General features: G+C 45.9%; 2 protein-coding genes across 3 annotated transcripts in view; one reads left to right on the forward strand and one right to left on the reverse strand.

The window, feature by feature from the left end:
• The window catches only part of LOC135918614 (uncharacterized), an 87030-nt gene that overhangs the window by 28697 nt on the left and 33561 nt on the right, over positions 1 to 24772 (reverse strand). The gene's annotated exons all lie outside the window — the stretch shown is intronic.
• The window catches only part of LOC135918622 (glutamate receptor ionotropic, kainate 5-like), a 57042-nt gene that overhangs the window by 2538 nt on the left and 29732 nt on the right, over positions 1 to 24772 (forward strand). For both annotated transcript variants that reach the window (XM_070538620.1, XM_070538621.1), the window contains exons 2-3: positions 19150 to 19250; positions 23214 to 23307. In XM_070538620.1, the coding sequence (XP_070394721.1) occupies positions 19150 to 19250; positions 23214 to 23307 (195 nt within the window). The remainder of the gene's footprint in view (positions 1 to 19149; positions 19251 to 23213; positions 23308 to 24772) is intronic.

Raw genomic sequence — 24772 nt, forward strand, 5'->3', positions numbered from 1 at the left:
GAGCATTCACATACACGGGTCTCTTAGGGTACATTGAGCTGCCTACCTACAGGCGTAGTGCCCGACTTCGTCGCACGTGGTGGTCTACTAACGAGCAACAACCAGCAGCAGAAACAGATTGGACAGAGTGTCCCACCTGTTTGCGGCGACAGTCGCTGTTAAAGATGAGCAACTTGCAGTGCAAAGCAGTCGGGTGACGCAGGCATCTGCTGCCGCAGCCTACACAGCGACATGGACTACCCATCATTTTAGCATTGACTCCTTTCCAGCCTGCATGTTTCTTTTCTTTTGGAGGCCGCTAATGTGTGGCTCACACTTGGTGTCCCACATTGTCTCAATATGGACAAGTCGCTTTCGTGGGCATCACCTTCATCGGCCACTTTTGCGGGCCTTTCCACCCAACCTCATACACGTCCGACCATGTAAGCACTTATGCTGGTCTCCGTTCATGCCTAATCGCGGCCGAGAAAGGCCAGAGGCACAATTTGCCCATGGCTGCAGCAGGAAAGGGTGAACGGGGAGCACGAATCACGGTGTGCGTAAATTGGGAGTCTATGTCGCTGTGCAGACTGCAGGATCAAATTCTTACTTCGAGAGGCTGCTTCCCAGTGCAACCGACCAGGCAGCAATATTCGAAAAACATAAAACTGCGACCGTAACCAAGTGACATAACAGCAAAATTAAACGGCAATCAGTCACCGCTTGAGGTTGACAATACATTATACATTGGCTACGAACCATCTTACAGGCATAATGCTTGCCTTTGTCACATGTGGTGGTCTGGTAACGAGCGACAACCTGCGGTACAAACAGATTGGACAGAGCCTTGCACCTGTTTGAACCAACAGTTGCCGTTGAAGATGAGCAACTTCCATTGCGAAGCAATCAGGTGACGCAGGCATCTGCTGCCGCAACCAACACAGCGACATGGACTACCCGGCATTTTAGCGTTAACTCCTTTCCAACCTGCACATTTATTTTCTTTCGGGGGCCGCTATGTGTGGCTCACACTTTGTGTCCCACTTTGTCGCAATGTGGACAAGTCGCTTTTGTGGGCATCACCTTCGGCAGCCATTCTTGCGGGCCTTTCCACCCATACGGCTATCAACTTCATACACTTCGAACCATGTAAGCACATATGCTGGTCTCCGTTTTGAGCAAATCATGGCCGAGGTAGGCCACAAGCACAATTTGCCCATGGCTGCAGCAGGCCAGAACGAACGGGGCGCACCAGTTATGGTGTGTGTATACTGGGAGTCTATGTCACTTTGCGGACTGCAGGAGCAAATGCTTACCTCGAGGGACTGCTTACCAATGCAACTGACCAGGCCCCCACATCTGTAACACAGTTACCACAACCAAGTGTGGCAGCAAAACCAGATTCTGCAATCAATCACTTCACTGTAGCTTGCACAAAGACCCAGGCTATCAAGGAAGAGGAGCAATCATCAACGAGACTAGGAATATGGAAAATGAGAAAGCTTGCATTCAAGAGAGAAGCCACTCTGCTCTGCAAGCATTGAAGGCTAAAAACACCAAGAAAAGTAAAATGGTGCATAGCACATGTGCATAGGTTAATGCAAGACGCATGCCGATGCTGCATCAGCTATTTCAGGAGAGTAATTGCGCATGACAACATACACTAGAAGATACTGCTACAGATATGTTAGGCTGCTAGACAGTGACTGGTATTAAGTATCAGCGAAATATCCAAATATAAAGGTTGACCTTTATATTTGGATGAGGATGAATAACCTCTAACAAAAATGGGCAATGAGAAAGCTTGCATTTATAGAAGAAAAATTACACTTCGCACAAACGGAATTAACATGGCTTGGAAGCTGATTAAGGACGAACTGATGAAACTCAATCTTTTGGCCAGCGTCGTCCGTGCTTGGTCAGATGTTGCAGGTGCATCTGAAGACGAAGAATTTCTAGAAAGTCCTTTTTGAGTTACTTGGATGACTCAGCCAAATGTCCGTGCTGGTGGAATGGTGGCTGAAGCTCTTTGCAGTCTTAACACAGTCCTTTGCAGACTTGATATCTCATCCATATTCTTGTGCATATGCTTCTTTGTTCTTGGTGTAAAAGCCTTGCAAATTCGGCTCCAGCCCCTTCCTGTTGGTGCAGATAGGAGCTCCTGTGATGACCAAGATGTGCTTGGCATAGACTCTGTTGGGGCAAAACGGTGACACGTGAGATATAGCACAGATTAGCCAAATTTATGTGGGTTTTATATGTTCGAACCAATTATACTGAACCATATATATGAACAAACATTCATATCTGCTGCAAACGGCAAGCCAATACAGCATAGATCAAACATATTTATTTCTGAACCATATGTTGTTTACCTTGTAGTAGTAGCCAATGTGCACACAATGACCTTGTCGTAGCAGGCAGCAGCTCCTGTTTAGTGCGTGGAGTGTGTTGCTTTATACTGGTGCCGTCCTCATTACTGCATGTCTGGAACAGAAATTTTGACTGAATCAGAAATTGAAAAAGCAAAGTTTTGCAATATGAAATGCAAAAAGGTGTGACATATATGTTGTAATGATTTGCGACTACGGAACACATGCAAATGTACACTGTCTATTCTAGGGTGCTTAAGCAGCATGTTAAATATTGCTATTGCCCATAAAATTGATGTCTGCCTAACTAAAATGCATGTCAACAGCGCAAGTACTATTAAGATCACAAATGAGAACATTTGTGGGTTCATTTATGCTCTAGAAGTGATCACACTGCTAGTTACTCAAGCAAATGCATGAAAGTCATGAAGCTATTAGAACTGATGCATTATTTTTCTCCACGAACGTGATGCACCGCTTCACTACTGCAAAAATAAATGCCCTACGGTAAACCAATCTGAACAGCAAGAACATTTGGAACCAACAAGTACGAAATATGGGTATCATGCTTGCAACTGTTTAATACATTAAATTCTGTACTTTCACTTCATTTTACCAAAGGATTATTCGGTTTTGTGGACGAAAGACGTTGCCGGCCGACTCGAAAAAATGTTTAATCTGTATATTGATAAGGCTACTCAGTCACCTACAACCACGGCTACAATAACATGAAAAATGAGACGCGCGTTCCGATATCGCTCTTTCTTTCCTGGTTGTGTGTGTAAACCAAACGACAGCCTCGCAAGTAAAGGTTTATTTAGGAAACAGCAACTGAGATCCTCACTGCCCATATGTAATGCAGGATCTAGTTCGTTAACTTGTGCCCGCCTGGAAGGTAATGAGACAGATATTATATAACGATTGAAGCAGCAGTGTTAAACGACTCACCGTTATTGCCGTTGTCAGCCGCAGCAAAATCCAGCTCCCGTTTCGATGCAGACCTGTTCCGAATGGCTCACGACCGAAACCCAACTGCCGGGCTTACATGTCCGCTTGCAAACACGTAACTTCACCCCAAGTTACATAGAAGCGCAAGAAACTAGTTTTAGAAACAAAGAAGCAACCAGTCTTGAGTGTACGAACGAATGAATCCGTGCCGCCGTGCACTCGGAAATACCGGTAAAAATTTTAAATCCAGGCCAGAGGTCACGTGAAAGATCGATGATGCTGAACGCTATTTGCGTTCATAATGGCGAAGAAACAATAAACTTACTAACAAAGAGTACAATATCTAATTAGCAATGATAATTTTGCCCTGTTTTTATGTAAAAGAAAATGCTTCGGTAATTGTAAGAGAAAGTTTGTAAGATAAAATTGCGCTTATTACGACGCCTCTACCGGGAAATGTTGGAACTAACGAACGAATCCCGAGGTGATGCTACTAGGTCGGCTTTGTTAGCAGCGGCGCGCGGTCGATTTTTTCGCCCTCTGTGGCCATTAGTTGAACTTGAGAGTGTACGGGGCCTGGTCCTCGCATAATTTTTCCACACGCGGGGCCTCAGCGGGAAAGCGTCAGTTGGTTTACTAAACTCTTTTTTTTTTTATTGGCAGTGGCGCCATCTATGGGCAGTCGGCATGCTGGCTTGGGCGAGCGATCCGTCCGGTATATTAGGCGCTGGTTTTGGTTGTTTGTTTCCGCGCTCGCGAGGTCTGTTTAGTGTGGCGTGGAGTCTTCTACGTGGAAAACGGTGCTGTGAGACGTACTGAAGAGGTTTAAGTAGGTATGGCTAGACTTTCTGCTGCCGTTGAGGCGGACGGAGCACGCAGTGCGATGTGTACGCGCGTGTTCGAGCCCAGAATCACGTTTCGGCCGCCGGCCAAAACAGACCGAAAATTGGGCGCTTTGTCGACGACGTCGTTCGCCAGCACTCGGATGAAGAGGTAACAACGGCACCATTTCGGAAGTTCGCATTTTAGCAGATTGACTGTTGTTGTTGAAATGCAGTTCCGAAGGCACTTCCGGCTGTCTCGATGTGTTGCCACTGAACTGATCGCGGGCTTCGCTGCGTCTCCGATGTGCCCGACGCAAGATGACGGCGGACAAGAGAAGCAGACTTACATGCGGTGTGACTTCCATTAGAGCGCAGGAGGCTACAAAGAAACAGGAAACTTCAAAACACAGCGTGCGCACGACTTCAAGCCGAAAAGGCCGAAAACGAAAAACAAAAATTATGCGTATCCCGCGCGCTGTGGGAATCGATGTAAGCGAAGCTGTCCGTGTTGGATGCTTTGATTGACGATAATTAGCGGTGACGTTGACGGCTAAAGCTTAATCAAAGTTCAGGCTAAAACGAGAGGGGCGAGTTGACGTTAAACGTTACCCTGCGCGCAGCACTGCTGTTTGTCAGCGTAGTACACAGAAGACACAGGGAGAGGTGTTTGCTTGAGGCGTTGTTGTGCGCGATATTTTATGACTTCTGAGAGGGTACGGCGTTGTCATTTCCTTACATGGCACATCGCATCGTGGCAGAAGTATTAAACTTGGATTATGAGGCTGTAAGTGCCAAAACCACAATCGGATTATGAGGCACGCCGTATATAGTGGCGGACTCCGGATTAATTTTGACACCATGATGTTCTTTAACGTGTCTCGAAACCTAAGTACACTTGCGTTTTCTATTTCGCCTCCGCCGAAATGTGGCTGCCGCGCTAGGGTTCAAATCCACGGCCCCTAGAAATGCCATAGACGCAAAGCTAACGCGGCGGGTGTTAGAAGTGTTGATTTGATGTACGACCGCTTCTGTAGTGCCGCCTGGACCCTGCGGTACGCTTTAATTAATGCGGCACTGCTTCTGCGCGCCCTGCGTAGTTTGTCCACTTGACATATTTGCATGTTTTATTTTTCAGAAATAGCAGCAACGTACTGTACCGTGTCTTGTACTTAAGCTTATCCTGTTTCCCCGCAACCGCTGTCGTATAGTAGTGGGGTTTCCTTGCCTTCTCACGTCACCTACCCGTCTCTTATATTGGGACTGCCTCCTCTCCTTCTCCTCCTCCTCTCTACAGTTCTATCTGCGTCCCCTCTGGCCTCGCACGTTAGTAGAAAGGGAAGCACTGCAGTTTCTGCAATGCTTCCGAGGGAAGTCACGGATAACTACAGCTGTCAAGCGCCTATGTGGCGACGGCCAGGGAACTCCAGAGGGCACTGTGCACATTCGACGTGGTCGCGCAACTCACCGCCCCGTTCCAAAAGCGACGCTCATAACATCCATTTATCCAACCATCCATCCGTGGTGGGGTGAAAACGAGTTTCTCCCGTCGCCTTTTCCCTCTTACTCGCGCTGTCATCTATATACACGCTTTGAACCACTCCCCGACGCAGTGTACGCGACAGCAGCCCACAGCAGCAGCAGCAGTGGGGAAGTCGAAGGAAGAGGCAAAGAAAGCTTCGCTTAAAAAAAAACAAAAAACGCGAGGAATGCTGCGCGCTTTCGGAAGCGTATGTGCACTAGCGCTCCCTGCCAGTTGCTCTGGCGGAGCGCCTGTCTTTCAATCGCACATTTAATTCTGTTGCCCTCCGCCGTAGCGGAGTGCCCCAGCGCAAAGTTTGTCGGTCAGTCCTAATTTGCATTTGGAATTCACTATGAACTACACATTCCCACTTCTGACATAGTGCCCCAGGACATTGCTATTTTGCCCGTGAACATTGGCATTTCAATTTCCCAGAAAGGTTAGGGAAATACACCAAGCGAGAAGGAAAAGTTTCGAAGTAGTTCTGATATTTAGATAAAATGTCACAGGCAATTTCACTGTTATTTTGTGTTTACATATTTATTATATTTCAGTTGGTCTAATAATAATTATGTGAGAGTCAAGTTTTTATACTTCCTACATCATGTCTACGATGACTGTCCTGTAAGTTAGCCAGAATGAGGTGCTGCGTGGCGCTGGGTGGAGGATCATTCATTAAAAAAAATATATATATATGTATGCAAAAATGCCTAAGAGGAGTAGCCGGCGCCACACATATGCACCAACCTCTCCTTAAATAATTTGAATATAAGAAAGTACAAGTATATAACCTCTCCTTAAATAAATTGAATATAAAGAAAAGTACAAGTGTTCAATGACATAGCTTCCATCAAAAGTTAGCGTGGCCGAGGTTCTTCGAATAGATTTAATTTAAACACAGGTAGGCTCACAGCCAGTAAAGCTATGTAAAACGGCTATTTATTCCAAACCAGCACATGCTGAAAATTCGAATACACCGCTGCGCGCCTTTAGGAAGCGGAAATGTCAATGTTTTGTCCGATTCCTTGGTCCGTAAGCTTTTCACGCTGACTATACGTTCACAAGGCGGTAGACTGCTATTTGGTTGATATGTGATGACAAGCGCCGGGCCCTTGATGGTGGAATATTCGACTGTAGAATGGTAGAACTTATGCAAGGTGAAGTAATTTCACGACGCATATCAAGCAAGAGAATCTCAACATGCTTTTTTTGGTAACACGCACGACAAATGAGTAGTCGGCGTAAATGAACATTACCGTGAGATTGTGGACAGACTCGAGTTTACTGTAGGGTCCGCAGGATGACCATGTTTAAGAATTAGGAAATTTTTCAAAAATTCGCCTGCGGCAGATAGCATAATTCTTGTCATTGTGCTGCATTATTTGATGTAGTGCATACTCACGTGGAGTGAAGCAGACGGACTTCACTAGGCAAAATGAGAAGAGTGATTGTCTCTGCGTTATTGTGCGCTCGATTCGCAGCCGCGTCTGCTGCAGTTTTACCAGGAATATTGCAGAGCCCGTGTATCCACTGAAATGTAACTACGTGATTCATTGCGCTTGCTTTTGTATGTTCTTTGAGCATCTAATACAATAGCAAAGTGTTCAAAATTTTCTCTTTTTGCTTTGTAATATGTGAGAGCGAGTTGAAAATCGCTAAAAATGACAAATTTTTTGCGAATTCTTTTCTGATTTTATGAAAACTGAAGCACACAGGATTGCAAAGAGTTGTGCCATGGTGGAAGATGTCTCTGGGGACAATAAATGTTTGCTCTAGCGCCAAATGTGGAATGACGAATGCGGAAGTCGGAAGTTTTATGACAGGAACCATGTATATACACGTGGATGTACTATGAGTAAATTTGGAAGAGTGCCAGTTGCTGTGCGGCTACCATAAACATATCTCTCTTAGATGTAATCCCGTCTACCCATAATTCTATTTTAGGACTTGTTAACATCTAAGGAGGGTAACTAACATCCATTTTGCATAATTCAAATCTTGGTAATAATGGTTTATGTTCTTGAAGAACATAATGAAGTTTGCTTTTGTTTCGTCCGCTAAGCGCGAGGTTTAATGAATGCTTCTCGTGTTGGGTTAAGATGCGATAAGTACGTCGGCGTGTTTCAACCGTTCGTATGACTGGAAATGGTGGGTGACGAGCTTCAGCAATTACTAGAAAACTCGAGGTAGCCTGCGGAACCCCAAGACACACTCGCAGTCCCCTTGCCAGTAAACGTTGAAGACGTTCCTCAGAAGTTTGCGTTAAACCATGGAGAATGGGTGCCAAATAAGCAATTTTTTATTTTATGAGTGCGTTATGAACTTGTAATAGTTAAGAGACAGATCCACCCCGCCACACACACACACGCTGTGCCAGCGAGTCGCCGAAGTACGTTTATTACAGCATTGGTCTGCTTTTAATTTATGCAGCCACGTCTTTGCCAGCACATACCGTACCCAGCTAAAGCTGGTAGTCAGAGCTCGTGTTCAGAAAAAAAACAACAATTTACTGCCTTATTTATTGACCTATTTATTGATATTTATTGACCTGTTCGTAATAGCAGGTATTAGCCACTTGTGAGATGGTCAATTAATATGTAATACAACTGTGAATATATGGTCTTTAAAACACACATACATACACACACACACACACACGCACACACACACACACACACACGCACGCACACACACACACACGCACGCACGCACATACTCACACACAAATGGCCTAAGGTAGAACTGCTCATAAGAACAGATGTCAGCCAATCAGGATGCCGGACATGTTAACAAAGGCAGCGGGCCAATGGCAAACAGCCCTTATGATCGAAAAGCTTGCGGAATTCTGCCTCCGATCTATATTATCTATATTTGTTGAAGACTGAAAACAAAGACGCAAGCTGGCAAACACGATGTTGTGTACATTCAACGAAGCTTGATGTCGCCTTTCTTCTACGTTCTTCTATTCAGTGTGATTAAGCGAGGTGTCTGTTACGCCTCTGAAGGACGCTTTGTCGATGAGAAGCAACAGACTCTTGTTTGCGTACCGCCAACGGTAACACTTGTTCCACAATGACAGTATTTGCCAGCTGTGACCTTTGCGAGCAGGACCTATTGGACGGACCCGTGAAGTACGCTCGGCGAATGGGGCGATTCGCACGTGCTGCTACACCGGCTTTAACAGTGTGTGCGCGTGCAAAACATTGGTGCGGTTTGCTACGGACCAGCGCTTGATTTTATCGTAATGATACTTCCAACGCGTGGATCCGCGCTGCTACGTTTGTTCAGTAGAAAATGGTGGGCTTTCTTACTGCACGATGGCGCAGATATACGCATGGGCCGGTATGCAAATAAGCCTGGTGGCCAACAGTCTCAGCATTCATCGGGATATGTGGGCTGCTACGAAGAGCCGACCTCATCAGTGAGTCAGGAAGGGCGGCGCCAGACTTCTCCTTCTGGAGATACACGGCGTAATTAGGTCTCGTGCAAAGGACACGAATGGCATGCTTCAAAATTATTATATACATATGGGCGGCACGAACAAGCTCCTTACGATGGTTTATGTTACTTGACTAAAGTGTGGGCAGAACGGAAGTGATATTCTGTTTTCACCGTTTAAGTGAGGGTGCCAAACTGCAGTAAACCAGTTTTTTTAAACTTTGCTTCGCTACCTCTCTACAGGCGCTAAACCATGCTGTTTCAGTTTGCTGTAACGCAAACAGTGGTTTTAAAATACTTTGTTTGAGTCCCCTCGTTTTCTTTCAAATGCAAGCATGATGCAAAAGAACAAGAGCAGCATCTTTATCCTAGGCCCCGCTGTCTGGTTGTCTTTGTACTTATGTACTTAAAAGAAAATAGGGCAGTTCGCATGAAGGACGAATCATTGGAATAGATAGCAAGGCGATTATGTAAATGCGCTTAAAATACGTGGACAATAGGTAAAGACAAGACAGGACACACATTGCGCTATGTGTGTCTCGTCTATACCTATTTGCCACGTCTTTTAAGATCATTTACATCATCGTAGTATTAAACCAACTCGTCCAGCTAGGTGTACTCATAGCAAGGTTTAGCGTCGCGCTGTCCCTTCTTGAACGGTGTTTTAAACATACACGTGGGTGACATATTTACGTGACGCAGTACGCAAGGTAACTTCGACTGCACAGCCTAGAGATAAGCTTGGCAGCTACCAGGCGTCTCACAACGCTGCCTTGTAAGGAGTTGTGGAGATTATGGGGTTTCACGTGCCAAAACCACGATCTGATTATGAGGCACGCCGTAGAGGAGAAATCCGGAAATTTGGACCCCCTGAGGTTCTTTAACGTTCACCTAAATGTAAGTACACGGGTGTTTTCGCATTTATCTCCCATCGAAATGCCGCCCGTGGCTGGGATTCAATCCCGCGACCTCGTGCTTAGCAGCCCAACAGCATAGCCAAAGGAGTCGGCGATCTCGTGCAATGTGCGAATCCTTGTTATGCAAAGCAGTCAGCAGGTAGCTCGCTATCCTGCATTGTTTGTATTTCGGTGAAATGTTAAGACATAGACAAAAATCTTTGTATGGGTGAGAAATGGCGCGTGTGTGACACGGGCGTGCGGTAAACGTCAGAACCAAGATGAATGTGACGGCAGTGACACGACGACATACTTGTTTTAGTCCGGCGAAGACACGTTACAGCCTGTTCATATAAAACCTGGGGTGATCCTGAAGGCGGTACACTGTCCCATAGCGTGTCAATGTGCTAGTTGTCGTTAGAAAAGGATTGGGGAAAAGCGCATGCCCTCTGTTTTATAAGCAACTTCCTGCTTTGGGACATGGGACACGCGAAGTACAGTGGGTAAGTTTCACTTCTACTGTCAATTTAACGAGTTCGAAAGTGCTACTTGGTGCTGACACAAGGCTAGCGTGCACGCGTCCGGTGCCTAAGGGGTAAAGCGTCCGGATTTCGTTCTGGAGATGCCGCATTCATTTGCCACAAGACACGCAATTTTTGAATTGAACCTTTGTTTGTACAGCCCCGTCAGATGCCATGCAAACTATCACGGGACATGGCACGTGCCATCACTCATCGTGATTCCATCAGTGAGGTTTATGGCAGCTTCTTGTCAGTAAATTGCGCTAGTGGCATGAATGTTCTCCGTAGTGTATCAGGCAGATATATATTCACATGCTATAACAAGGCTATAAATTGAGTCATGAGTCTAGTGATAGGATTCCTCACAAAATGTGGCTTTTGCTGAATGAAACATTTCCTGCGTGCAAAGGCACACCTACAGTTCCATTAGCATAAGAAGCACTTTAGTGCGACTGTCGGAAGTACACGCGTTCAGGGAGTGGATAATGTCGATTTCGAATTGGCTGTTGCATCTACTTTATAAAGTTGCGAGAACGGCAAAAAAAAGGAAGTCTCCCATCCAGGTTGTGAATGTGGTTGGACAGTGAAGCTCCTGATAAATAGAACGATTACCCATTTCAACGTAGCTTGAAATTATTGACAAGACAACATTCACAGGCACTTTACCTTATTATTAGCCTAAGACCTTTCAACGGCCTGAGACTTCGCTTTCGCCGCTACTTCGTGCACCTACAGAGAGTGGATCAGTTACAAGAAAAATGCACTTAACTACCCTTTCCCCGTGCCTCGTATGCACGCTGCTATACTTGGTGGTGGTGGTGTTGGTGGTGATGTTGAAGCAGGCGGGGTTAGCCTGGCATACATAGCCGGCAATTGTTCCGCCTGATCCTCCTTCGAGTTGAGATCAGCGGTGTGTCACCAGGTGTCGATGAGCCCCGTGTCGCGCAGGAGGGCTATCAGCAGTCGTTGCGTTCTCTTCCTGAATGCCGCGGGTCCTCCGGGGAAAACAACGTCTTCAAAGGTCCTGTGCGTGAGGCCGCTTTTTTGTAAGTTGTCGACCATCGCTTTTCTTTCTGTGTCAAACTGCGGGCATAGCCAAATGAAATGTTCGATGTCCCCAATGTCACCACAGAAAACACAGAGTGGGGAAGCGCGAAGCCCAGTCTTGAATAACCAAGCTGGGGTGTACGCGGAGTCGGTCCTGATGCGGTATAAAAGCGTCGCTTGTTCGCGTGTAAATCCATGAGTCACACAGGATTCGTGTGGATTCTTGTACATCTCTCTAAAGTGAAGGCGGATTGCACCCTTAGGGTTTCGAAAAGCTTTTGGAGCTTTCACTTTTGGGACACATGTCAGCGCTAGGCGTGCAAGGGCGTCAGCTTCCTCGTTTCCATCAATTCCTACGTGTGATGGAATCCACTGAAACCTTATGTTAAATCCCTTGCTCGTTAGGTCGTCGATCAGTGCCAGAGACTGCCTTGTAATTTTCTCTAGAGGTAGGCCCCGATGTAATCTCTGTAATGCTGACTTGGAATCCGTCAGCACCACGACATCTCGTGCAGAAAAGGCCCGTAGTTTCCGCAAAGCCGCGGTGATTGCGGCGCTTTCTACTGTTGTAGAACTACGCGATCCAGTCGGCGAAACCATGACACGTCAAGGGATGGTATGCAGAATGCCGCTGCACAGCTATCTGTTTGTGCGCACACGGAACCGTCTGTGTACACTTGTAGATGGCTTTGAAACACAGTACGCAAGTGGTCCAACACTAAGAACTTGACTTCGGCAGTTGAAATGGTAGGTTTCGTCGGTAGGTGGGGTACATTGAGGCTGCAGGTGACGTCCGGCAAAGACCATGGCGGGTCAAGGCGACTTCGTTTAGGCCATTCCAATCCTAAAAATCGGAAGATGTTCAGTGCCGCATGGAAATGTGAGCGAGTTCTTGCTCTTAGCCGCCGGAGAAGCGCCGTGCCTGCGCGTGACTCGCCCAACCTTAATAGCTGCGTCAGCAAGGCCTGAGATGCCAAGAGGCGGAGTGGAAGAGACTCTGCCTCATTAGGGACTTTCTTGTTTGAAACCGCCGTTGGAACTCCCATCGCCAAGCGAAGTCCCTTTCTGTGCACTGCCTCCAAGCGCTCGAATTGACTCGATGACGGTGATATCAGAGGGAGCTGATAGAGAATGCGGCTTGTTATCAGTGCAGCGTTCAGTTTAAGCATGGATACAGGATTGTTTCCCCAACGTATACCTGCCAATCGACGAAGTGCGTTGATTCTTTGCACTGATGCAGCCACAACACTTTCGACCGCACCACGCCATAGTAGCTTGTTGTCGATGGTGACGCCCAGGAATTGAACATGAGTTGCACGAAGAATTGAATGCCCTCTGATATTCAGCGTCAGACGTGCTGACTTGCGCCTCACTCCCGGGAAAAGCATGAAGGCCGATGTTTCTGTTGATAAAGATAGGCCAAGCGTCGATAAGTGGCGATCGATAGTGGAGATTGCGGTTTGGGCTATTCGGGCCAAACGTTTGTGTTGGTACCTCGAGATCCAAATGCAGATGTCATCTGCGTAGATGGACATTTTAACTGCCGTCCGACATACTTTCACGGCATCTGGAAGGCTGGCCATGGCAACGTTAGAAAGCAAGGGGGATAGGACACTTCCTTGTGGGACGCCGAGGGAAATTCGTCGCTTGTCACTCATTAGACTTCCGAGCTTAACTTGGACACATCGATCACTGAGAAATTCATGGACGAATCGAAGAGCATTTCCCGAGCCGCCCATGGCTCGGAGTCCGTTGTTGATGCCTGTATGAAGCACACAGTCATATGCCTTGGCAACGTCCATAAAGATAGCGAGTGTGGAAAGGCCGTCTACGCGATGGTGCTCGATATGACTTAGTAGATCCAAGACACTGTCCTGGGCATTCAACCGTGGACGAAATCCGGTCATACATGATGGCAGTCTATTTCCTTGCTCGAGATACCATGTTAACCTCGTACATATTAGTCTTTCCATCAACTTTGATGCGCATGATGTTAGCGATACTGGCCGGTATGAGGTGAGGTTTGCAGGATCCTTTCCCGACTTGAGCACTGGCACCACCCATGCTGTCTTCCACGCTTCTAGGATCTCTCCGGTGCTCCAGACGTGATTAAATATGTCCAGAACTGCTCGTTTTCGTTCATATGGCACATTTCTCAGCATCTGATTGCTGATCGAATCGGGTCCCACAGCACAGCGTCTTCTTAGTTTGCTAAGCGCCAAATCCAACTCACGAAAGGTGAACGGCGTATCCATGGTATGGGATGCTTCAGACAACAGAGGGTTCGATACTCCTGCTGATCTGCCAGATGTGTATACGTCTGCAAAATCTTCTGCAAGGGTTTGCAAATCTTTTCCTTGCTTTAAAGCAAGTGCTACGAATGGCCTGTGCAGGCGAATCTTTCCGGATAGGCTATTCATTACTCCCCATATCCTTGTCATGGGAGTAAACGCCGATAAACTCTCACAGAAAGCAGCCCATTGAACTCGTCTTAACTTTTTTGTGTGACGACGGATGACAGCTTTTATCCTATACTTGAGTCCTCAGTGTACGTGGCCTTCCCATAGCACTGTCAAAACAGAAATCTATTGCTACGCAGATTGTTCTTTTACATAAGGAAATGTGTATAGTTACGTCACTCCCTGCTTCGAATGCTACAGATGCCGCTCCCAGCAACTTCAGCTTATGCAACCGCAATCTTCACCGGGAAACGCTTGCGGCGAACGCTATGAGCGAAGGCAAGCTTTCCGGTTCTTTTTTTCTTTCCCTGCCGTGGATGCTGTGGATGCGCGGAGGCGAGCGCCATCTGCTGGTGCTGGAAGGAACCGCGTGGGGCGAGCCTTCGGATCTTTTGCTAACGAATGCGATAGACCCATTGGGAGGTAGAAACAAACAAACAAACAAACAAACAAACAAACAAACAAACGATTATTTATTACGATGGAGCTTCCTGCGGAACTCCATGGTGCATTGGAAAGCCAGTGTTGGAAACGGGGCCTCGTTGGCGTGTTTATGTTACTTGAACCATGGAGTAGAGCTTACGGTGTAAAAACAGAAAGGAACATCCGTGCAATGAGTGCACAGACAAAAAAGCGCATAAAATAATCGCAGAAGGACCATGCGTGGACTTTATCACATCAGCTTTCGTGAGTGATTTACCATATTAGAAATGTTTCAAGTTTCGGAGGGCATTGACAGGAGAACACGTGCTCCCCGTTACTAGAGCCGTGAAGTTTACTTCTTTTGCCACAGATTGCACTTCAATTAGAGGTTTTTTCTGCATTGTTCTCAATTCGAAAAAGAAACGTAAATTGTTTTTGTTCATTTAATAATACTGAGGAATAGGGAGGTACGGTAAATCAGAGTCAGCTATTACAGATTTTAAAAAATTGAAATTTAAGCCACCGCTTTCTCAGTGTAACACACACGCGCGTTCCCCGGCAGTCACAGCTGGGTACTAAGTCTATAGAAAAATTAAAAGCCTAAATATCAACAATTACGATGGGGATGGAGTGTTTTCTGGTGCAAGGGCCAGGTATGGAAAAAGAGCCCAAAAGAAGTGGTCATGAATTGTCAATGGTGCAATCAATATTGAAAGTTTGATATAACATGGCCGTACAGACGTGTAAAGTCAGAAATATCAACAAGACAAAAAACCTAACCAGAGGAAGCGTCCTATATACACTCACATTATTGAAGGTTATTGCCATATATGCGAAATAAACCTGTATCATACAAGCAAGTACCAATGTCCCACTGTTCTAGGAGCCCTAAAAGCAAACAAAATATAACCAGAGCTCGCAAAAGTCTGGAAATCAAAGCACGTAGCTGATATGCACCACACTGGAACTTGAAACACCAATAGTGCCCGTCACGTTTTCAATAACCACCTTTTCAATATCCAATGCAATAAGAGATATGGCCGGTTCGTCCACATCTCCAAGTGGGTTCGACTCCCATCAAAGACCGTGGGTTAGAGTGCCCTAAATAGCTTTATCTTAATAATTTGTGCCTTAAGTAACTTTGCCATAATTAACATCACAGATCGTGCTGACGCTTCTTCGGCTCGGTTTCAGGCTTTCTTACAAAAAGACTGATGGCCTAATTCGCCCTAATTAGCACCAAAGGTCGTGGGTCTTAAATAAAATCGCCTTAATTAACACCACAAGTAGTAAGTTAGACTCACACCAAAGTTCGAAGGTTCGACTCCCTATGAATTTTGGTGCCATGGATTTTGGTGCCACAACGCCGGACGGTGCAACGCTGGACATAGGATTTTTCGTCCCATGGGCCGTCTAAAGCAATTCTGGCACTGGGCGTACTATTAGAACAGGCCTCCGGCCAATGGCAAACACCACTTACGAAACAAAAGCTTCTTGAATTCCGCCCCTGATCACTAGAGTGCCCACTACAGTTGGTGTTCCTTTTACGTAAATAAATTAAATTATGGGGTTTTACGTGCCGAAACCACTTTCTGATTATGAGGCACGCCGTAGTGGGGGACTCTGGAAATTTCGACCACCTGGTGTTTTTTACCGTGCATCTAAATCTAAGTACCACGGGTGTTTTCGCGTTTCGCCCCTATCGGAATGCGGTCGCCGTGGCCGGGATACGATCCCGCGACCTCGTGCTTAGCAGCCCAACACTATAGCCACTAAGCAACCACGGCGGGTCCTTTTACTTTCGTATTCTGGAGATCTTTGAAGCACCATAGGAGTTCTTGTTAACCCTCATAAAGTATATCTAGAGGAAGCGTTCCATATGCACAATCACGTTATTGCAGCTTCCTGCACTATCATTGTCATATGGGCACAAACCGCTGCCACATTGTTCTAGGAGTTATAGAGCAAACACTGAACAGGAGCAGAGCCCGCAAGAATCTATAAATTAATACACTTGGCGAATAAGTATCGCACTGGAACACATAAATACCGTGTCTTTTCTTTTTCTGTGTCTGTATTGCATCGCTGAGCTTACAAATTATGGGCGCCAACTATTTCAAACCAGGATGATTATGTTAGACCAGCGCAGCAGGAGCTTTCAACTGGTTCGTAAAAGCTGTGCTCTCAAAAACAATTTAGAGACGCGCAATACAGAAGCGCCTCCAACTCCACAAACATTGCAAAGCCTTTGCAAAGTGCACTTTGTCACGTTTGTCATGATTGAAGAAATACACACGCATAAATGTCATGAAAACAAAGGCACTGTAACATAATCTCATTAACAACTAATAAAGTAACAACGTAGGTGACGTGAACACAGTATAATTTGCTAACTCGAATGTATATGTAAGGCAGAAACAGAAACCTAAAAAATGAAATGAAGGCACCCTGAAAGAATGGTTGTGAGTATGAACTAGGCATCAGTATTTGACAGAATGTAATCTTTTAGTTGTTTTTAAATTCGTGAACTTTAAGTGTTTTTATATGTAATGGTAGTGTGTTGCGCCCTGATCACTTGAGTGCCCACTTCTGCTCGTGTTCCTTTTACTTTGGTATTCCGAATATCTATAAAACACGATAGGATTTGTTGAAATTTGATTGCTGTACACATAAATGAAGAAAGAGTTTTGCACAGTACTGCAACAGCTGAATTCGAAAGTTTGCAACAACACATAAAGCAGAAGTGATAAGGCAGAGCGAAAAGTAAGATCATGGCCCGAGTTCACAAAACGCCATTACATTAGAAATGTTCTTAATAGAAAACTCTAGCCAATCCTGATACTGGACATATTATTAGCGAAACCAACCCGCCGATGCCGAAGAAACTTTCGAACAAAAAGCTTTGTGAATTGTGCCCTGTATTTTTACGTCATTTATCTTCGCTGCCAGAACCTCCATGTGTGGCTCGAAGGCCGTTAGAACATGGCCCTAGACTACGGCTATTGTATATACGGCAAACACACGACCAAACAACATTTTTCAAGTTTCCCGACAAGATTACATGTAATGGGCCTCAATGTGACATGACGCGTTTGTATGCATTGGTAAACACTAGATTCGTGCCCGGAGTACGCACTATTTGCTTTCGCAGGAACGTATCAGACCGGGTGTTTAGGTGTGCAGAAACATATGCGATAGAGGTCAATCTGTAAAGAGGGCTATTTACCACCCGACTTAGACAGTATAAATATTCGGAGTGTGGGTGGCCTGAGTGTGAAATCGCAAGGTCACTACAGTTGCGAAGGTGAAGGTTTAGGCACAAGGAATCACTTCTGCAGCGCCAGAACTGCTGGCAACGGCTACTAGAATGCATTGTCATCTGCGCGTGGGATTCTTGCCGGTACGTGTTCATAATCGTGATTCACTTGGTGCGGCCAAAATTTTACTTCAGAAATTGATGTAACTGCGCGTGAGTACAGAGAGAACGAAGCACGAATGTTGAACCAGCATTATACAGCTGGATAACAGTCGTTTTGTAGAAACGGTTGAGAAAAGGAGTGATTACAGATAGCAGTGCTAACCATAACTGTTGGTACGCTAAGGTGACAAGCTTTTTCAAAGATTAGAGACTCGGAAAGGGAAAGGTTTAGGCACAAGGAATCACTTCTGCAGCGCCAGAACTGCTGGCAACGGCTACTAGAATGCATTGTCATCTGCGCGTGGGATTCTTGCCGGTACGTGTTCATAATCGTGATTCACTTGGTGCGGCCAAAATTTTACTTCAGAAATTGATGTAACTGCGCGTGAGTACAGAGAGAACGAAGCACGAATGTTGAACCAGCATTATACAGCTGGATAACAGTCGTTTTGTAGAAACGGTTGAGAAAAGGAGTGATTACAGATAGCAGTGCTAACCATAACTGTTGGTACGCTAAGGTGACAAGCTTTTTCAAAGATTAGAGACTCGGAAAGGGAAACCAAAAGACAAAAAAAAGACGCTGCTGTGTCACTTGTGTAGCCGAAAAAAAATTCTTTTTTTTTCTTAAACGAGAGCACTGCAGCTGGTGTACTGGTAGGTTTTTGAAGGTCGCATCATCGTACTTTTCGTGTGTATACAGGAGATACGGCTACTGCACATTAAGAGGTGGCTATGCTTAAAAATATAACCTATATGTTTGCTTATGACAGGCTTTTCAGGAAATGGTACCGACAAATACTGAAGAATGAAGTAATCAGGCTCGGCTACGAGTAAAGATCTGCCGTAAAGATATTCCTTGCAATAAGAAACGGTACGGCGAAATATTCCAGCACCGTATATTTGGATGAGATACTGTGAGGATACGCTTAGCGATCTTTTCTCACATTGGACATACGGTCATATCCGTGCGGCCTGTGGAACCAATATACTACTGAGCACAGAAGATAGGTTTTGAGACAGTTTGACCAATTGTGAAGTTTTGTCACTTAGTTGATTCAAATTACGTGGCGAGTAGGCATGGATAGAAGCAAGTCAAACATTTCGGCATTGAAGAAATGAGGGTCACTTTCGAACGATGCATAATGGTGCATTGGAGTGGCACGATTCTGCGGCATCTTGCGTGCGCTCTACTCGTGTAGCAGTAAAAAAAAAAACGCTTTCGGGCTCAATATAGCGACCCACTGAAAGCATTGAGCTCGTTCAGTGTATTTATTATAGTGGCTGAAATTTCGTGTTTTATTCCAGACACCCCTGGTCGCTGAGGTCAAGGTAATAAACAAGACTGTCCATGTGACAGGAGTTGCGGACATGTTTTGCTCTGCTCTGCAACAAGTGCTCAACTGCACGTGAGTGACTTGCGGTTCGGGCTTGCCGGGCTTACTTTTTTTCAATTGAGCGTGAGGTTGGACTTACTAAATCTGAATAATCACAAGGGAATTACAAGAAATACCACACGAGAGTGTTGACCAAAAGAACATATTGAAAATAAGCTTACACCGTGACACACGTGCATGACTTTTGCAGCAGCTAATAAACTGTGCTAGGAGATATGACGCACAAGCGGCCCTCTTGACGCTTCGAAATATCGGGAGGAATGGCACCGGAAAAAAAAAATTTCGAGAACGCACCGTGCAGGAAACCTATGCGAAATTGGCTGATGAAAAATGCGCCATTCGGTTTCGTTCTTGTCAGACTAGTGTTGTAGCACAGAATATAATGTTATCTAGGTAAGTTTAAATGTATTATCCGGCAGATAGTTCAGCATGCGTCTCCGCGAGCACGCAATCGTAATCACGCCTTCCCACTTGCCGCTCATTGTCGTGGGCACCGAGCCAAGTTCGAATCTGTCCTGTCGGTTTCGTCAAGCTACGCAGCTCACAAGGGAAATTGTCTGAGCCTCCGTATAGCTCGTTGTAGGAGTTAATAAAGAAACGAAATTTAGAAATTGTCGCTTCAGTGTTATTTGCGAACGTTTAAAACACTCTTCCTGCTACGCCGCATACACTGTAAAAATGTTTACACCCTTAAGGGTGTTTTCGTGTCGCACGAGTAACACCCTAACCGTTGGGTAAGGGTGTTACTGTAATACCCCTACATATAGAGGCCGACAACGGAACTCTAACTAGACGTGTGTTGACAAATGACCTAGTTGAAAATTATTCAATAATTCTGATGCCTTGGGCGCACAGGAATGTCCGACACGAGAAGTTCACAGGCAGAGATATGAAACTATCTTGTCGGATATTTCCGTGCGCCCGAGGTTGTAAGAATGAGCGCATAATTTTTGAACTACGTATTTTCTCATCACGCGTCTAGTTAGAGCTCCGTTATCGGCTTCTATCTATTTCTGTGAGGCCTTAACGGTAACGGAGTTACTAGTGCTACAAGAAAACCCCCGTAAAGGTGTAAACTTGCTTACAGTGTATACTCGTTCTGGTTTTAGATGCTGCGTGGCGGTTTTGTAAAATACCTACAAGATTGCACAAGATAAGTAAGAAAACGAGAAGTAACGCGTCAAAAGGACATGAAGCTCTCGTAGGTAGAAGTGCACAATATAAAGCCTTTTCCGTTTATGCGGCAATATAGTTTCCACACTCCCCTCCGCTGTCTCTTCATAGATAAAATGAACACCGAAATTTTCTAATGTGCCTTGTAGTACAGCACAGGCCGACAGTGGTTTTCAGAATTTTAAATCGCAGATTGTAGGTTAGAAAAGAACTCGGCGGCTCCGTCCTAAAGGCGGAGCATAAAGAGCGACAGCAAGGTTCAGCGTCGCAGCTGAATTCATTGGACTGTGTTGCAACAATACGCTGATTCGACATGTTGGAATGACACAGCAAGCGAGGCTGCTAGTGCTGTGGAGAACGAACCGTAGCCTGGTTGCTACCAGACGTCTCAGAATGCCGGAGTGGTGAGGACCATCGCCGGTGACATTGCGGGTGTCGCACCTCAATGATGCTCCAAAAGAGACCGACGGAAAACAGCCAGCGTTAGTGAGCGCCCAATAAAATATTAGACATCATTAACTTGACGTTTACTACCCGTTTCGCTCAAAGTAGTGCAAGCCGAAAGCATGAACCACCGCCATTATTAGAAGCATCAGCAGCATCCCCCGTTGCGATAAACTTTGCTATCGCGTAAAACGCTGCGCTCTTCTGGCGATATTGCGACTGTTTATACTGCGGAGCCATTAGCGTCTAGTTGGTCGGGATATTTCGCGGCGTAGTACTCAAAAAAAGAAAAAAAAATCCCTCCAGCGATTGAAGAGAGGAGCACATACATGCTTGTGCAAAACATTCGTTCCAATAAAGAAGAAGCTCACCGCCGCTGGGAGGCGGCTATCAGAAGTTCAGAGCTGGCAGACCAGCTCTGGGCCGTCCGGCAAGCCGAAGATGCCACTCGAGTCCAAGAACTTCGAGCCGTCACCTGAGGCCACCACATCAAGAACTGCCGGACTATTCTTTACTAAAGTTTCTTCTTCTTCAAAGATCCAAGCAGCATGATTGATTAAAACGTACTCATTCTAACAATGTGAAGTAGGTAGCACTCCCCGCATACGTTTCACAGTAAAGATTACGGATGCGCGAGCTGCCACCGCGACGGCAGCTTGCGACGTGGGGAGTAACGTCACTATCCTTTCATATAAAAAATAACCAGACTAGCAACTAATTGCATTGTTGCTGCAGCACTGCTACGGATATGCAACGCAAACCTAGGACTCCCTAGGAATAGTGTGAATATGAGGAGCAGCAAACGGAAATGAAATGGCAGCACAGGGGAAGTCCGTACGGTCACATTCTCTTGTGGCTGAATAATGTGCTGCAGGAGAAATTGAGCAATGAAGCATTGCGTACTCCCCTCAGCAGTCGTATTCGTGATTTTGGGCCGCCTCGCTGGACACGCACTTTCGAAGAGCCGGTAGGCCGGGATGGCGAGTGAATTTTTCCAATATCTCTTGCGATTAGCCAACACTCGCTCGGTGGGCTTCTCAAGTACTAATAACTGTCTTATACTTCAGCTTACAGCAGGTCGTTGGTACCTTTTCATAACTTCGAAGCTGTAACTGATGTCACTTATTTACTACGTGAGCCCCGTTTCGGACATTCGGACATGATAGCTTCCAAGATCATTTTAACTTGTAGCGGCTTCCTCTGGCAGGTTAAGGAGACTTCCAAAATTCGCCACTGATCTCTACTTTATTACAGATCAGTGGCGTAAAGCGACGAGCAGAATAGAGATGAGTATTTAGCGGCCTGTCCACGAGCACAACATGGCTGGCAGATAGATTCCGGAAAACAAACGAGCTAGACGTTTTGTACAGGTGTGCGGTTCCCACAGTGGTGACCTGAGCCTCGTTTGCTGCCAAACGTGTCATTCTCGCGTGCAAGCCACGCACCGTGCATCTTCTTTCTTTTCTCTTCCCTTATAGTGGCTAATTATGGACGCCTCTTGAACCTCCAAGCGGAGAGTGGTTCCTTGGTTCTCGTTCGTTACCTCCTGGTACTCCGTATAAATAAATCTAGAGTTTCGACATACTCCTAATATTCAGAGCATCGGGACTCTAGAAATGTGATTTGTGGATGTGCTATGTTAAAAGAAGTGCAAAGAGAGATTCTAAGCTTTTCATAGCCGCTTCTGAACTTTCGTCCTTCGACGTTTCTTGTTTACAATTGCTGTAACGCATGATTCTATCTCTCAAAATTTCCTCGTTTTAAATTCTCATTCGTTAGATAAAGAAATTTCGGTGCAATGTACAGTACCACTAGGTGGGTAATGCACAGTACAAAGGTAGACTTCCTACCTTTGCCCAACTTCTATTTAGTTCTTTACACACTTTGCATACTAATATACCTCTACATACTACCGAAAGACGCCGCTCCACTGTCTGTCTCTAGTTCGCATCCCTATGGCTTGGCTCTCTACAACAATAATTTGCGCGCCCGGTAATTCACACTTTCCAAAGACACCTACTGGAAGCGCTACAGATAAGAGTGAGATTTAGATAGGAAACTTACCAGCTCTACAATTTCGACAATTCGACAATTTTGTCCTCACGCAGGGAGGCTTGCTAAATTAAAGAAATATCTTAGGAATGACTGGGAGAAAACACTACGTAAAATTACTTGACTTGGGCCCTTCGATTTACTGTATATTGCCGAGTTCACATTTATTAGACGGACAGCAATGTGTGCGTTTGTCACATAAGTGAGCTTAAAAGGAACTGGTACATAGCTCGTTTTTCTGTGCGCGTTAACTGCCTTTGTTTATCCGGCCTCTTACAATAGCCTGGATGCGCTTGCTTTTCGTAGGTACAGTTACCACCTGCCCTCTCAGCTTACGTATGGAACTCCTGATCAGAACGGAACCTGGGCTCCTGGCCTGATGGCTGACGTCATAAACAACGTGAGTAAAGCATTCTGGATGGAACCTCTAACACGTCATCCCTGGTCTATTAACCGTGGAATAAAGCCAATCCTGGCGCTTTCAAATTACCGCTGTGTGCATGCTGAGAGCGAAGACACGTGGTACTTTCGCCATCAGCACGAGTTATGAACGATCATCGATGACTGTTCTTCAATCAGAACCGTTTCTTACTGACCGGTCGCCCTTCATAAAAACATCTACAAACTGCGTCCGGAATTCGCCCAATGCGCGGAATAAGCTGAGTGCGCTACAGAGTTAACATATCGAGAAAAATCGCAGTTTCGCACAAAAGGCGAAGCATCGATTGCTATAGAAATTTAGTAGACAGCTACACGAAGTAAGGATAGTAGATTTATCGGCCGTATAGAATTGAAAACATTCGCTTAGTAACTAAATGAACAAGCATGGCGTCAGCGAGCCCGGACAAACATGAACACATCGCTATCGATGACCGAGGACACTCGCTGTGAAAACGCTTACGGGAGGAATCGCGGCAGCAGCAGCGAGTGGAGAGACCTTCGCGCTGCGTATCGCTTCAACGCAAGCTGAGCGGGGAGGACACAGCACGGGCAAAAGTATGAGCGATGTGCAGACCGCTTTTAAAATAGGGTACAACGCACGCGCGACCGCGCAATCTCCCTTTCACGCTGCCGTGCCGCTTTCCTAGCTTGCACGCTGCGACGGCGAGCCGCGATCTACGGTTCCCCTTGCGCGTGAACGCGAAATACACAGTCGATGCCGGCGAACAACGCTCCCCCCTTCCTGCCTCGTATGCCCCTATAAGGCCTCTGGCGCGACGGCGCGTTTCGTCGCAGCTTTCCTTTCTTGCGCGCGGCAGATGGAGCTGCAATCGTCGGCTCCTCTGGCGCCTTTTCACTCTCACACACAGCATACGGCGCGCGGCGAAAGTGTTATCGCCTTTGGACTTTATACCGAACGTGACGGCGACGGCGACGCCATGACCGATGGCAAAATTGTGCCTGGAGTGTCCATATCATCCCTATCGCGATGTAAATAGGCTGAATCGTATGGATGATGGGGGGGGGGGGGGGGAGGGGAGGAAGGTTCAACAGAGCCAGTGAAACCGTAGTTTTGAAAAAAAAAATATTGCGTGGCAAGCGCTTCAGAGTGTCATGTAGTAGTTATCTGAAATGTTTCCCAGTGTCCTGAATGTCACATTTACGTCACATCACGTTCACAATCTACGGAATGGGAAGTTTGACATTTGTGGCTCAATTATTTGTGGCTCAATTGTGACTCTACGTCACATCACGTTCACAATCTACGGAATGGGAAGTTTGACATTTGTGGCTCAATTATACGCTTGGTAAATAATTAGTTACCTCTAGCTTTATCGTTCCGTAGGTTTGCAGATTATTTATCAGGAATGTTTCTTTAATAAGCGTCTCCGTCTCCCTTTCTTGTAATTGATTGACAGAGTGAG

This window comes from Dermacentor albipictus, chromosome 5 (assembly GCF_038994185.2).
Source record: "Dermacentor albipictus isolate Rhodes 1998 colony chromosome 5, USDA_Dalb.pri_finalv2, whole genome shotgun sequence".
Classification (NCBI taxonomy): Eukaryota; Metazoa; Arthropoda; class Arachnida; order Ixodida; family Ixodidae; genus Dermacentor; species Dermacentor albipictus.